The sequence below is a fragment of the Hoplias malabaricus genome, chromosome 8 (genome assembly GCF_029633855.1).
Source record: "Hoplias malabaricus isolate fHopMal1 chromosome 8, fHopMal1.hap1, whole genome shotgun sequence".
NCBI classification, from domain to species: Eukaryota; Metazoa; Chordata; class Actinopteri; order Characiformes; family Erythrinidae; genus Hoplias; species Hoplias malabaricus.
In genome coordinates this window covers 20625168-20641749 of record NC_089807.1, presented here as the reverse complement: position 1 = coordinate 20641749, position 16582 = coordinate 20625168, and the positions used below count along the sequence as shown (strand labels likewise).

The window sequence follows — 16582 nt, the reverse complement described above, 5'->3', positions numbered from 1 at the left end:
CAAATACATATTTACAATCATTGTAATCCACAGTGCAATGCAGAACGTCTTGAATTTCTAGATATTTGAAATCACACTGCATCAATTACACTAAAGGGAAGAATGAGTTTTAAAAAGGAATAGACTGAGAGGAATTATCTTTATCTGGAATGAATGTGAAAGTAATTCCCCCACCTTTACATGTTGAGCAACACCAAGGCTGTAGATTCAACCTGCCACAGCAGCAACTCCACTGTGTGGTTCTTTTAACTTGTGTAGTATAGTACTTGCCACAAACACCGCACGTTTTAAACCAATTCTTGAGGATTCTTAGAAACTTGGTGCTCTCTAGTGAAATTTGCCAATGTTTATATCAGTTTTAATGGGTACCATGGCTTTGTCACTTCAGAGACCTGCAGCAGGACAGTGCCAGAACCACTGATAAATGAGCAGAGTTAGGAAAGTGTCGTGTTTTATCCACTGTTTACAGGGAGCTCAGATCATAGTGAACGCACCTCAGGTCATTCTTGTGTCAAGCCACTCATGACCCAGAGAAAACGGGGCCAAGGAGAAAAAGGACTGGACTGTTGCTCATTGTCCAAAGCCTTTTCTTCAGATGAAAGTAAATTTTGCATTTCATTTGGAAATCAAGGCCCCAGAGTCTGAAGGAAGAGTGGAGAGGCACAGAATCCAAGCTGCTTGAGTCTAGTGTGAAGTTTCCACAGTCAGTGATGATTTGGGGAACCATGTCATCTGCTGGTGTTGGTCCAATGTGTTATATCAAGTCCAAAGTCAGCGCAGCCACCTATGAGGAAATTTTAGAGTATTTCATGCTACTTTCTTCTGACAAGCTTTATGGCGTTGCAGATTTCATTTTCCAGCAGGATTTGGCACCTGTCCACACTGTACCAAAAGTACCAGTACCTGGTTTAATAACTACAGTATCACTGTGCTTGACTGGCCAGCAAACTCACCTGACCTCAGCCCCATAGAGAATCTATAGGGTATTGACAAGGGGAAGATGAGAAACACCAGACCCAACAATGCAAACGAGCTGAAGGCCGCTATCAAAGCAAACTGGGCTTCTATAACACCTCAGCAGTGCCATGCATTCATGCAAAAGGAGCCCTGACCCAGTATTGAGTGCAAAATACTGTATGAACTTTTCAGTAGGCCAACATTTCTGTATTCAAAATCATTTTTTAAAATTGGTCTTATATAATATTCTAATATTCTGAGATAATGACTTTTGGGTTTTCATTGGCTGTAAGCCATAATCATCAACATTCAAAGAAATAAACACTGGAAATAGATCACTCTTTGATATGAATCTATATAATATACAAGCTTCACTTTTTGAATTGAATTACTGAAATAACTTAACTTTTTGATGAATGAATGAATGAATGATATTCTAATTTACTGAAATGCACCTGTTGTGCAACGAACTTGCTTAAGGTGAAAATGCTTACCATAAAAATGGTTGTTCAGCTTTGACCACCAAATTACATTTTTCAGAAGGGTCACAGAACTGTCACAAAACTTTATTGTCAGCGGTCCCAACTGACAATGTCCATCCCTATTTTTATTTTATTTTTAAAAAATAACTTTTTAACAATACTGTTTATTATTATTATTATTATTATTATTATTATTATTATTAATAATAATAATAATAATAATAATAATAATAATAATAATTATTATTATTATTTATTTTTTCTAAAATAATATCACCAGCTATGGAATTACCTCGACTATGACCATTTTATATATTTATGATTAGTTTAGGACGAATACTTGTACAAGCGTCCCGATTACACAATTATATTGCATTTTTAAATATTACATTTATTTTCACTCAAATGACGTTTAACTAAACATGCAGAAAAAAATCTATTCAACAAAAAGCAATGTGTGTATTATAAATAACTAAATCATATATAGAGAAAGATGTACGTAGAAGTACATAGAGCGGGTGTATGTGAACTTTTATTTTGAAATGTAGACTTCTGTGTTGAATCAGTAAGGTGCTGTGATGAGAGTCTGTGTCTCTTTCTGTACAGACCAGGTTTTATACTTACTCTCTTAACACTCACAACATGGACGGGCTTTCAGTTTTAACATCTTACGGTTTCAGTTGATCTTTGAGATCACTTGTGGGCTTATGCGTATCGTTAAAGAGAGGTGTTTTTTACCCGGTGACGTTAGTTTTTTAGTGAGCGCTAAATTTGAACTCGGCGAGGTTTTCACTATTGGAGGTAAATAAGTAACGGTATGAAGTGTAAAAACTGGACTTGCTGTAACTACTAGACGAAATGGCTGAACCTGCTGTGAATTTACCTGGAACGTTTGCTAACTTTCATTAACCGGAGCCATTGAGCTGTAGTAATAAGGACGTTATCAATAAAACCATTCAAGGCTCAAGTCGTTTTCTTCAATATTGTTATTGTGGTGAAGATGCGTCGGAGGCCCACAGCGGCGAAAGATTATAAGGAGCAAACGACGACGGACGATTCAGACAATGTGTGAGTGTTTATTAACATTACTTACACTTACGTTCTACCTTGTCACCTCTCTTTGGAGCGTCTGGGTTCAGGAACCTATACACTATTTATTTCGTCTATTTAGTTAACTGCTCGTTGCACTCATGATTGGTGTTGTTTGTTGTTATTTGTTTTTCACCAGAGGGTCTCCCTGAGTTACCCAGCTAAAATCATCCTTTTGGAATATCCCTCGAGCCTGCAGGCTCTGTTCTAAAGTTTGTTGTAAAATCAAGGGAATTAATCTGGGATGACCAGTATTACTCCTATATATATATATGGCTTCTTGTTCGTGTCATCACAACTGAACATTATTCTTAGGTTCTGTTCGGTCCTGTAAGCTCACAGGTTTATATTTTGAAATTTAATAATTTTGTTTTGTGTCAATTACAGATGTGTGAGATGCATCACAACAAACAACTTAAGATTGATTGATTAGTTAGTTAATTAATTTTTTTACACAGACTTACCACTCCTCTTATTTGTACCATATTATGATAAAAACTAAATAATATCACTGCCAGGTGCGACCATGACAACATTTATTGAAATCAGGTGCTGATGTTGTGTTAGTTCTGGACCACAAGCCCCTCTTCAGCTCGTACCAACAGTTCCACTTGCTCTACATCCCAGTGCATAATGATTTAGATATGAAGCACCTCATGGAACTGGCTTGTAATCCACTCACTCTCTCAAACACACTACAACTGGTGCTTTTTGGTGCTTTGTATCAATGACACGATGTGCTCCTCTGTACCTCTCTAGCTGACACATGGTATTGGATATGTTGACTTTAGACATGTGTACAGCTGATGTAGAGCATTCCATTCTATTGGCAGTACATTTCTATGAAGAACATACAAGAGTACATGTATACAATCAAATGCCTTTGTTCCATTATCTAACAAGAGTTTGTTTGTGTATTATTATTGTCATGAACCATAATATTGGAATAAATGTAACTAAGTATGTATGTCCAGGTCTGGTCATCCAGAGAGTGAAGATGAAATGGATGAATGGCTACCAGATGTGAAAGGAATGAACGTAAGTAGAGGCAGGAAGAAGAAAGATGAAGAGTCTGAGAAGTCACTGGCTCCAAAATGTACAACAAAACACAAAGATCCCAAGCCTAAAGCTGTGAGAAAGCCTAGAGCCCCAAGGATCCTGAAAAGAAAAGTGGTTGATACAGAGCTCCAACCAGAAGATCCAAGAGAAAAGAATAAAAGTGATGCCATCTTACAGAAGGCTGAACTACAACAAGTGAGGGTTAAGGAGGAGGTAAGCCCGTGTCACTTTTAATACTGCTGTTTTACATGGGATAACTTGCATATTAGTTCAGAGTGCTTGAGATTAATACTGGCCAGGCCCAAACCTGCTTAGCTTCAGTGGATGAGCATGTGCTGTTTTTCAGGTGCTAGCTTCTGACAGGAGCTTATAGTCAGGAACTGACCAAAGATGAATATATATATATATTAGATTACTACAAAATTCATAACTTTATATGTAATTAGTGGACATACAAATTTTTTAAAGTGGTGAGTATAATTATAAGATAAAAAAATTGGTTCATTTATTTTTAGTGAGTATATGAATCTATATGACTTTTAAAATTTATATTTATTTATTTACTGTTTTTCTAATGTCAACTGGAAACTTATGTGCTTTTCAGAGACAGTCCATTTGCATGGATGATGCATTTCGTAATAGCACTTCCACCACTGGGGTTAAGTGTGAGGAGCCATCATCCAGTAAAGTACCGTCCCTGGTAAAGAAAGAGGAGCCAGAGGATGACTACAACTTTGACGAGCATGTGCAGAAGAAGCAGAAAACCACAAATTCACCTCAGGGCAGACCGATCAAGGTGAAATCTGCAAACAATTTAAGGGACGAGCTGCAGATGAACTGGGATCCAATTCAGGTAGGGTTTTGAATTAGGCCCATGAGATCTTCCTACAGTCTGTTTAGGTGCTCATTATTGTACATTGTTTGCATTCAGTTAATTTCAGTTATTTATTCTATGTATGACAAATTCTCACAGACATGTACTTGTTTAGGTTTTAGCTGAGAAAACTGGAGTGGAGCAGTGGGTTTGCGTGAACATCTCTCAGCTTATTCGGGAGGAGAACACTATTCCATTCATTGTGCGCTACAGGAAAGAGCTGATCAATCACATGGATGCTGATGCTGTGAGGGATGTACAGCTTGCGCTGGAGGAGCTCTGGTGAGTAAACAGATGAAATTGAGGTGTGGTGACTGAATAAATCGCATTGCTAATCTGAATCACATTAATTATTTTAATTGCAAACAGTCTGTGCCACAGTCTGAGGACCACAGAATATAGCATCTCATCCATTTAATTTCCTTCAGTCAGAGGACCAGCTCCTACTGTCAGGCAGAAGGTATAGTCTGACAAAGTGTAGGCTTAATAGATATAAAAACTAATTTGGGCACGTTTCCATAAAGATTTTAAATAAGGTTTAGGTGTTTGCTCAATGCTTTGAGTGCTGTGAAATTCTAGAAGACTTAATGGATCTAAAAATCCATTCCTTCATCAAGTTTCCTTACCTTACCTTACATTACCTTACCTCCTTTATACCAACGCTGGTTTTTGATAATCCATTATTAAACATTTCATAAAGATAACAAAAATGAAATAAATTTTAGCACATGTTTGAAATGTAGCTTACACCGATCAACCATGACATTATGGCCACCTCTGTGTTTCTACATTTACTGTTCATTCTCTTAGCTCCTCTGACATACGTTGTAGTTCTGAAATTCCAGACACTAGTCCATCTGTTGATTTGCATACTTTGTTTGCCCCCTTTAATCCTATTCTTCAGTAATCTAGACCCCACAGGATGATCATAAAGCAGGTATTATTTGCCTGCCGGGTCAATCTCAGCACTGCACTGACACCAGTGGTGGACAGTAACGAAGTAAATATAAATTGTTAATGTAAAACCGTAACTTGTCTGAACAAATCTCCTGGCTCCGCACAGCTCTCTGTGCAGCACTGTTGCCAGGAGATGGACGGATACAGTCGGAGTGAACTTAAAACCAAGTATTAAGAAAGGGTAACTTTTTATTTTAGCTGTTGGGCATATTTCAGACTGTAAGTAATCACTTGTTTCAGTTCTTAGAACTCTTATGAATTACCAAAATGATTTGTACTGTTTATTTAGAGTCAGCAGTGACTACTATTCATTTATATTACATAGTTTACAGATCTGTATATGTCATTAATTACTCCAAACCTATGGTGAGAATCACTTACACTTACAGTGTAAATTAACACAATACTTGAAGCGAGGTCAAAACCAGAAATATTCCAAAACCTGAAAATCAGTACAGCGAGATAAACAAGTCCAAAAGGCAAATACAAAACAAATAGTCAGAAAAACTCAAAATGTATTTAAGTAACAGATGGCCCTAAAATTACAGCTTCAAAATTATTGTGATGCTTCACTGAGCTGTAGTAGGGAAAATAGAGCTTCTGTCAATGCTAATCTTGGCTCAGCACTGCAGAAACGGCACTTTTGGAGGATGGTAGGCACATTTTTCATTCTGTGATATCCAAACCAATGTCTGAGGAAATCTCTGGTGGTGAATTTGCTGCTGTCTGCAGTCTCTGTAGTGTCGAGGAGTTCATATTTTTGGAATTCCTCTGTTCAACTTGATCCATGTTCGTCACAGTCTTTGCAGTCTGCGTCGATGCAACACGTAGTTAGTTATTTTTCTGGAGAGGTGTGAGTCAGGCTATGGCATATGGCTCTGTTCGATGTGTGGCCTACGGCGTAGGTTTGATGCAGAATTACAAATTGTGCTTAATACTCAGGAGACAGCAACTTCTGTTGTTTTGGGGGGCAAACACCTGGGGTGTATGTGACAGTTGATATAACATTCATTGTAATTGATCTTTGGCAGTTTCTGTTGTGTTCATCAGTGTCTCACACAACATTTAATGACATTGTTTTAAAAGACTGGTGAACCAAGAGTGACACTAGAATCTTTTCACCTACAGTGCGTTGATTAAGCTCAGTATCACTGCTGGATTGAGAATGGTCCACCTACCAAAAATATTCAGCCAAAAGCATCCTGTGGGAAGCATCCATTCACAATTGATGAAGTATATCTTGAAGTATATACATTGTAGCAACAGTAACTTAATTGAACAGTGGGTCATTTGTTGTTTTACTTTGTTGTGTCTGTTCCGTTTTGTATTTCATTGTATTTTAAAATACTAAAAAGATTAATAATAAAAAATAATACATTCAGCATTTGTGGAAGGACAAAAATGTTGCATTGTTTATACACACACACACACAAAATACAGTGTGGTTGTAGATGTCAGGTATTGAACAGTAGATGGCAGTGGTGACTGTTTTTATAATGGAGTGTATCTGTGTGTGTTAGCTCACTGGCAAAGAAGAGTCAATCTATTGCCCAAACGCTGAAGAAGGAAGGGGTTCTGACCTCTGAGGTGGAGCAGGCTCTAAGGAACTGCAGAAATTCTGATGAACTGGACCATGTGGTCTGTGACCCTCTACTACTTAGAAGGACTTGTTTCCCTTTATTTGCTTTAACATATACGGTTTGTAATCCTTAAGAATTTTTTTTTGACACTGATAAAATATTGATGTTGTTTACAGTACGCTCCCTATAAGAAGGGCAGCAAATTATCGAAGGCTCGGCGAGCAAAGCAGCTAGGTCTGGAGGATGCTGCTCTAGCTCTTCTGCAGTCACCTCAGATGTTGGAGCTACGCTCATGGATAAAGCCTGACACTAAAGGTACTGTATAGGGGACCCAGACTTTCAGTATTGTATGAAATTTGATGTATGCCTTATGAAGAGGTGAAGAAAAAACTGGTAAATAAAGTTATCACATTGATTCATAAAATGGATTATGCCATAATGTGGATTCCATGATAAGTCAAAGACTACAAAATGCAGTTCTACTGCATAGGCAACCATGAGCATGAGTTGCTTAAATAAATTTTGTGCATCCACAAACTCAATGTGCATCCTAGAAGTACAGATGTAAGACATTGAGATATTCATAGTAATAAATATAGACTGCACACCAGGCAGCATGGCATCATGGCTATAATAATAATGCTAAATGATTATTGTAAACTAAATTTATTATTCTTTAATTAAGAATGAACATTTTTTAATAATTAATCCATCCATCCATCCATCCATTATCTGTAACCGCTTATCCAATTTAGGGTCGCGGGGGGTCCAGAGCCTACCTGGAATCATCGGGCGCAAGGCGGGAATACACCCTGGAGGGGACGCCAGTCCTTCACAGGGCAACACAGACACACACATTCACACCTACGGACACTTTCGAGTCGCCAATCCACCTGCAACGTGTGTTTTTGGACTGTGGGAGGAAACCGGAGCACCCGGAGGAAACCCACGCGGACACGGGGAGAACACACCAACTCCTCACAGACAGTCACCCGGAGCGGGAATCGAACCCACAACCTCCAGGTTCCTGGAGCTGTGTGACTGCGACACTACCTGCTGCGCCACCGTGCCGCCCTTAATAATTAATATTTACATTAATATTTTGGTAACATATTATTGCCAAGGTATTAGAAAGTTCATGTCCAAAATGACATGATCCTGATAGTTGTAAATACACTTTGATAGTGTTAAAATGACTCCGGGTGACTGTCTGTGAGGAGTTTGTTGTGTTCTCCCTGAGCCTGCGTGGGTTTCCTCCTGTTGCTCCGGTTTCCTTCCTCAGTCCAAAACTCATGTTGGTAGGTGGATTGGCGACTCAAGTGTCCGTAGGTGTGAATGTGTGTGTTTCCCTGTGAAGGTCTGTATTCCCGCCTTGCACCCCGTGATTCCAGGTAGGCTCAGGTAGGCAGTAGACGCTGAAATGGATAAGCGGTTACAGATAATGAATGAATGATTGAGTGTTAAAATGACAGCTTAATTGGCCGCTAGAGGGCAACAAAGTACCTTGAATTGCGCCTCTCTGTGGGATGTGAAAAATGGTTTTATCTTTAAAAGTAACTTCTCTTTTACTATAGTAGTATGACATTGCACAAAATGCTGTTTGGTTTTGTGTTTTAGTAATGTATGTGTTTTAAAAATCTAAGCTTACATTTACTCCACACATATTAATCCTACATTTTATTCAATTGTTGTTTCCATGACATGGGATGGTGAAATATTGTGAGAAAAGTAAATATTCCTGTAAAAATAATATTTCCTGATATATCATTTTGAATACCTGTGTAAGAATTGTGCTGTGTGTATCCAACAGGGTTGACCACCCTTGAGGAGGTAGCCACAGGTGTGGAGCAGATCCTGGCTGACATGATGGCCAAAGATGGCGAGACACTGACCTACATTCGCTCACTGTGAGCTACATATCTTTTTCATTTACACTTTTATAGCCCCTTAACCTCAGATTGTCATTGCTTTCTTGTTGTTATAGATATGTGGACTTATCCAGCCTGTTTCACTTTTATTGTGCAAATGAAAAGGTACAGATACTTATCTTTTATTTATTTTTATAAACACTTGTGAATGAATGTTTCCTTACAGGTGTGACAGGGCTAATGTGACAATCCACTCAACAGTGTCCAAAACGGCTCTAAAAGAGCAGCAGCTGCAACACAATCAAGCAGATCAGAAGAACAAGCCTAAAGACATTTCCAAATTCAGCCTGTACTGTGAATTTACCTGCGACGTGCAGCGTATCCAGCACCACCAGGTACTACAGCCTATGGTCTTCACAGGTCCACAGGTCTTCTTTGTCTGAAAAGTAATATCCTTAGGATTGTGTTCAAGGGTTTCAGTGCATCTCAGTTTTTTTTTGTTATTTCAAACAAAAGTGTGTGTCCATAAGGTGCACAGGAGACTAGCTGTGTTCCCTTATTATATTGGGTGTATATGAATATTTAAGAGGTGTGTTGTAAATCTGGAACAAGGCCCTTTTGCTTGTGCCTTGTGACTGTTTGGGGTTCTGTGCGACTCATGGAAACCTTCATGGTCATGGAAAAGTGTTGTTAGTATGCTGTAAAAGCCAACTGAAATGTCACTACTTCATACACACACCTTTCCCCACCTTTCTGTGTGCAGTTTTGGTCCTGTGGCATTTCCCCCAGTCCTCTGTGCCACTCTGCAAAGCTCTCCTGTCAGTGGTGCTTAGTGCTCCCTCAGTGTAGAAGCCCGCCTGACTGCTGGCACTCTGCTTTACTCAGAGCTTGTTGCAGGCCACATGTCACAGTGGCTCTGTCATCTTTTCATCCCTTTTTCCTTTTTTCCTTTCACCCCCTTTCTTGTCCTCCAGTCATTCCCCCTCTTCCCTCTTTAACATATGTGACATGTCCCCTTCCACGTGGCTTTAGATTAGGGGTTAAGATTGACAGACATTCTTCCATGATGACAGCTGCTCATGGGCTCTGACGAGAGGGACACAGAGAGAGAGAGTATGTGGGTGGATGAGTGAGTGAGTGAGAGAGTGAGTGAATGAACGGGTGGGGGATGGCTTGTCTCCTCTGAAGCGTTGAGCTCTGGCGACGATGTTAATTTGGTGATGCAGACTGTCAGCAAGTGTTAATTTAGGCTGATGGTGACCTGTGAGCTGTCGTGCTGCGGCTAAAACGAACCTTTTCGTGGCTTTGTTAGCTGCTCAGCAGTGTGGGATGTGTTGTGACAGGAGGCATGTGTGCGTACACATACTTGCTTGTTCAATTTAGAAGTGAGTCAGAAGTGAGTGTATTAAGGCCAGATTTGAGTGTGTATGTGTGTGCTTGTATTTCTACACTTGTGAAAACCAGATGTCTTTACATACAGTATGTGTACACAGACCATCTACAAGGATCAAACCACTGGCAGGTGTAGTGAATACCATTTGAATATCTTGTTACCAGTTGATGAAAACCTTAATGCTGGCTATGATAGAATGTTGTTTGAATACACAGTGGCTCTCTATTTGCCGGCTTCTGTAGGAACTCTCAAAGGGGCTAGGTTTTGCTTCCCTTGTACAAAAAGCCTTGGGTCCCATTGACCCTTTCATCACTTCACCAGCTGTCCTACTTTAGACCTTTTTGGAAATAATCACTTGGAATTCCTTGCCATTTTGCAGATCACAATGTGTGACAATCCACGTTCACCTTTAATGGTCAGGACCCCCACAGGACCAGGCTGGATGTAGGGGTGGGCGATATGACAAAAATACATTATCATGATGATTTTTTTTTTTTCATGATTCTTTTTCATGCTAGTTTTTCACCTCTTAACACTCCATGTATTTTTTTTTTTTTCATTTTCCACCTGAAATTACATACTCAAATCTTGTGGCAGTGAATAAACTAGAGGCAATTTTATTTAAGTAATGTTACTGAAAAGCCTTCAGAATTTTTAAAGATACTCAAATTAATCTTTAGTGGTCAAAATATGATCAAAACATTTTAGGCACTTTTCTAAATTTAATTTGGAATCTTCTTTGAAATCTTCAAAGACCCCAACCTCTCCATATGGAAAATTAATAATCTTACTGCAGAAAAAAAATCTAAGCTTAATGGCCACATTTTACATTTTAACTTTCTTGACAAACTAATCTCATGCACCTCTCCAAATGGCTTTTTACCCTCACTAAACAGGAAAAAAGTTCTGACTCACCTCAATTTATTCTGATATTTAGTCTTGTTTCTAACCCAGTGCTCTTCCCCTTTAAGGCCAGACATGTTGGAAGGAGGGAACTTTCCCCTATTGGCTGTAGAGTGAGGCTGCCTCCCTCACTCCTCTTATTTTGTTTAAATGTTCTCAGTAGGGAAAGGGATCTAAGCTTTGAAAACTTGTGTTGTTTTGATTGTTGTTGCCATATAAAAGTCTCTGCATCACCCCAGATTGGTCTACAGACCTGATGGACGTGTTAGTAAAGCTGAGAGCCCAAGCTACACGGCCATAACGGAGATCCGTGGGGAAAATATTTAAAATTTTTTTTAATTTGTTGTACTTTGTTTTGAACTGTTGTTTTTCTTTATTTTTGCAAATCATCTTTACACAAACATGAGGATTACTAACGAGTGGATTGACTTGTGGGCTCTTCAGACTGTGGTGGCACATTTTATTTATTTATTTATTTATTCATTTATTTATTTATTTTTGCGAGGAAGAGATCTCATGTATGGAATAACAAATTATTTTGGTTTTAACTTAGTATTCGTACATTTTAAAGTAGTGACTTACATTATCAGTGTCCCGAGAGTCTGAATATTTGACTGATGTGTAATATGTACATAGTATGTGAACAACTTATAATAACTGCAGCGGACTGTATGTGCGTTAGCATGGTCCAACGATTTGGAGAATCATGGACAAATTGTTGTCATTCACAATCTAATATTGTCATATCGCACACCCCTAGGTTGATGTTTTATACATATATATATTAATAGTGCAAAATATTTTTTAAATTCCATATTGTCATTATATTGATATTCTGACTTATGTCATGACATCATGCAGTTGCATGTAATATAGCGTACATGCATTATGTACAATCATCATTTAGACACAGCAACAGTTACAGTGGAAATTTGCTCTGTGTTCAAAAATTTGCTCTAAAAGATGAGTGATTCAGTCATGTGGGGGTGGTTTGGATATATCAAATATCAATATTCTAATTATTGTTTATAAAATGTCAGAATCTTGGTAAGTTACAGTTGTTTATAAAATAACCAAATGTTTACACATTTTTTGTAGTTCCTTCTGTTAGATTTGTACTAAAATTAAATATAATTTAAATAAGTAAATAAATATATTATTAATTTAATATAATTAATATTAATTTAACATTTATTTAGCTACAGTAGTGTGTTCTTGAAATTAATATTATATTAGTATTTCATATATTAATCATGTATTAATATATTAATAATTTTTTTTTTTCATATTGCCAAGAATATTGTTATAGCCAAAATGCCCTTAAATATTGTGATATTACTTTAGAGCTATATTGCCCACTCGTAGTCCTGACCACTGAAAAACAGGGGGTAATCAAAGTAGGCATAGCAACAGATGGTCTAGAGTATGTAATTGTAGAATTATAACCAAGTACTGTACGCTCAGTGGAGCTGATAAAATGGTAAATAAGTGTAGAAACAAGGTGATCATTTTACATTTTTTGGCTGGTTTAGTATGTTGCTATTTAGTATGCTGCTCATGCACAATTATGCTACAATAATTATGTGCAGGCACACTTACCAGGCTTACTTCATAAAACTGCAACATATCCCTATCCCCCTCAGTCATAATTCTGTAGTGGTGTGTATTGAATACTGAAAAATCACAGTGCTAGTACTATCACAGGTTTATGTGGACATGCTCTAGAACGGATATGAACGGATCGTAATGGAATCATCTGATGATCTGTCTTCAGCTGATGATTTAATAAATAGACAAGTGTAAGCTTTATAATCAGATTTAAGTGGCAGTAACACCTGTAAATGTTTAAAATGCTTAAGAGAACTTACTGAAGAGTGAGCCCTCTTTCTCTTCTAATCCTGTACATAGTCAGAGCTCAGGTTTCACAGTAGCTCTGTTTTGAGAATAATTACAACAAACAAGTCAAGATGTTAAAAGCTGCTGGCTTTGCGCAGATGAGAGTTATATTCCAGCTGTACTCTGTTTAATGTAGAATGTCAGAACACTACATTCATGGCTGTTTTCTGTGGTTCCTAAGCAATTGTTCTTTTTGAGATTTGCCATCCTGGGTGTGATGTTATGTAGGCAGCTCTAATTGGATTACATACTTTAGTGTTGCCATACAGTTACACACTGGAATGTTCACCATAAAGAGCTGGTGGATTTTTGGATTATCCTTGTGAAACTTTTGAGAAAAGGAAAATTATTCTGATTACTTAGAGTAAGCAAAATGTATAAGTATTCCCATGGATCACGCAATCCAGGTTTCATATGTGCAGTATGTGACCTGTTCTTTGTTTCATTAAACAAAGGGATATTTTTTTTCCCTGTCCAGCTTTCAGATGACATAATAGAAAACAACACCCCTGTGTGTAACCCTGCCTAGAGAGACGAATCTAATGATTACAGCATTAAATTCTCTGCTTATACGTTATTTTCTCTGCTTATACGTTTTTAAAAAGTATATTTAAAAATAGGATGCTTATTTTATATTGCAAAGAATAACTTATGTATCTTAAAACCCCTTTTGTATTTTCTTTGTGTTAAAAGATAAAGAGTGAAAAGTTCAGCTGTACTTGCTGTTTTAGTTGAGGCCTTTCTATCGCTCATTTCCACTGCCATTCCTTCACAATATTTGGAAAGTAAACACCGAAAGGGAATTGCTCAGTCTTTAGAATAATATTCATTTCTGTAGCTTACATTCCTCATATTTTTTCAATTATGATTTCATTGTTATTGAAGAACATGATATGTTGAATATTTAACTCTCCCTTTACTGTTTTAATGTGCAATGTTCTGACATTTCAGATCCCAGGACAGGAAAAGGATTAAATGCAACATATTATAGAAATCTGGTATATATTCCTAAAATATATTTATATTTGCCTGGTGTTACCTTGTTTAATTTGGTGCATTTTAATACAGGTATAATCTGTGCAGTTGAATTTTCTTATGTTCATTCATTTTTGTTATTCCTCAACAATTCCTAAGAGTGTTCTCAGGTTACAGTTATTTCGACTTTCGTTTTTTTAAGGAACATTGCTGTGTTTTTCTGGAGCTCTTGTCTTGCCTTTTAACTGGAGTCAGCTGTTGACTGGTGATAAAGTCTGATGATCTTGTGCCCGCAATTCAAATGTTAGTAGGATTGTAGTGAATAGGTTTGGAGAAATCTTTGCATTAGTGTTCCATAACTTATGATAATAAAAATTATTTATGATTCATGCTTTAGGCTTCATTTCTGATGAGGTATATTAGAGTTGAAATGTTTCTGAACAGTTTCAAGGATTTGAAGTAGAATGATATGAATGTTGGCAGTAAAATAAAAAGAACTACACTATAAAACAGCTGTTTGCAAAAGTGAGAGACAGTTTAAAGTCAAGAAATGTTTGCATTTATCAAAATAAATAAATAATCAACTTGCAGCAATATTTTACACACACATAAATTTCAGTCTTTGAAGCCTGTGCCTCTGCTTCTCGAAATCCAAGTTCTGTAACTTTTTTTTTTGTCCGATTTCAAGGTTAACAACTACATATCCAGTCTTATCCATAGTGTAGAGTCTTCTTGTGATGGAAAAACAGGTCTAAAATGTGTGCAGCTTGTTTTTTCTGTTCCTCTCCTCTTTCAAAAACAAGGGCAAAGAGAACCTAGGCAGGCCTAGTTTAGTCTGGCCACCATTAGCCATAGCCATTGTCACAGAGGTGTTTCTGGCATTTCAAAAACAGGAAAGCCCAAAATACATACCCTTGTCACTGGAAGGTCTGGAGAAGCTTTGGTGCTTCATATCAGTGTATTTGTTTACAATAATAAATAATAACAAATAATAAGCTATAAAATTAGTTTATTACTTGTTTTTGAACATTTCTAAAACCAAGCACCTTAACATTTTATCAACCAAGTAATCTACACTTGATAAAAGAACAGGGCTCTCACTGGAACTAGATATTTATTACTGACTTACATTTCTATAAGAGTCTGACTGATAAAACAGTGCTGTAACATATTCACAGCCTCGTTTATTTTGAGTAACACCTTGCTCTGGTGTTCTGGCTTTAATAATCCGAAGATTTTGTTTTTGTGTAAAGTTAAACATAAAGCTGTGCAGATGTAATTTACTCGTCAGAAAGTCAGTAACGGTGAGATGTGTCCGTGTATTCGTGTTGTTATATGGACAGACAAGATGACTTTCTGTTTGTTAAATATATAGTAGAAAACAAAAGGCTGGGTCACAGAAACATTCTCCAAACATAAAGAAGAGACTATGATAAATATTACCTCAGCAACATTCAATACAGTTCTGTTCGAGGCTCCAGTAAAACACTGAGCTGCACTCCGGTGGACGGTGGACCTACAGCGCTGAAGCAGCGCGATCGTGTCCCAATTTAGCTCTCAACTCTCTGACCTCTTGAACACTTGAACATGCACTTTTAGGTTCCAAATAGAGTACTCTCCAGGGAAAAGAGGACCTCTGGTCACTACTGAACAGTTCCAAATTTAATTCACAAACTGGAATGTGAAATATGGCTGAACTGACAACAGATGATGTAGTCGTGTCACCTTAAATTCTGTTTTATGTTTATCTTTTAATGATTATTTAAACTCCAGCTCTGCATCTCTTTCTTCAGTGATTTTTCCATTATGCAAGTCCCCTGTAATACCTCCTTTTAGATATTTTTATGCAAGCTTGTAAATTATCACAGCAGGAAACATGGTGGTTTAAATTCACTTTTCTTTCACAAGGGCAATATAAACAGGTAGTGTATTATTGGTGGTGATTCATGGAGAGAACCCAGGTCACTTTTATCTCTGTGTGATTGTAAAAAAAAAAAAAAAAGTTAAGATGTGTATTCCTGGATGATATGTGTTGTGCTCACCAGCTGCAAGTCAGTGGCGAGGAGGAGCTTAGACAGAAAAGTTCTATGTTTGTTTAATGTCCTCCACATCTATAGTTAAGCTTCAAATGCGATGAACAGTGTATGAGAGAAACACAAGTAAACAGCTGCCACGAGGCGGAGAAATGCCAAAATAAGGCAATATAATTTTCATCATATTTCCAGCTGCATTACTTCAAATCCTGATCAGGCCATTAGCTGCTCTCGGTGGTAGGCTTGTGTGTGTGTGTGGGGGGAAGGGGGGGGGGGGGGGTTGGGGGTTGGTAGCAGCGTGGCATTTGTCAGCTTTGCTCTTCTGCTTCAAGTCCAGATTGATGGCTCATCTTTTTGCTCTAGTTTCCTTCCAAAAGGCTTTCCTCAGAAAAGGTCAGACACTTAAAACTATTTGCTTAACAGCACGTCACTTTCCTTAAAGGACCAGCTGGCTAAAAGTGAGAGAGGCAGGAATTTTCCACAGGACACGTGTGTGTGTGTGTGTGTGTGTGTGTG

At 37.7% G+C, this 16582-nt stretch overlaps 1 protein-coding gene across 3 annotated transcripts in view; it reads left to right on the top strand.

Moving 5' to 3' along the window:
- Nucleotides 1-1994: 1994 nt before the first annotated feature.
- srbd1 (S1 RNA binding domain 1) overlaps nt 1995-16582 on the top strand; it is a 122178-nt gene continuing 107590 nt past the window's right edge. For all 3 annotated transcript variants that reach the window (XM_066679752.1, XM_066679751.1, XM_066679750.1), the window contains exons 1-8: nt 1995-2507; nt 3503-3800; nt 4192-4440; nt 4577-4743; nt 6939-7056; nt 7175-7313; nt 8809-8905; nt 9093-9261. In XM_066679752.1, the coding sequence (XP_066535849.1) occupies nt 2440-2507; nt 3503-3800; nt 4192-4440; nt 4577-4743; nt 6939-7056; nt 7175-7313; nt 8809-8905; nt 9093-9261 (1305 nt within the window). In that variant the 5' untranslated portion in view covers nt 1995-2439. The remainder of the gene's footprint in view (nt 2508-3502; nt 3801-4191; nt 4441-4576; nt 4744-6938; nt 7057-7174; nt 7314-8808; nt 8906-9092; nt 9262-16582) is intronic.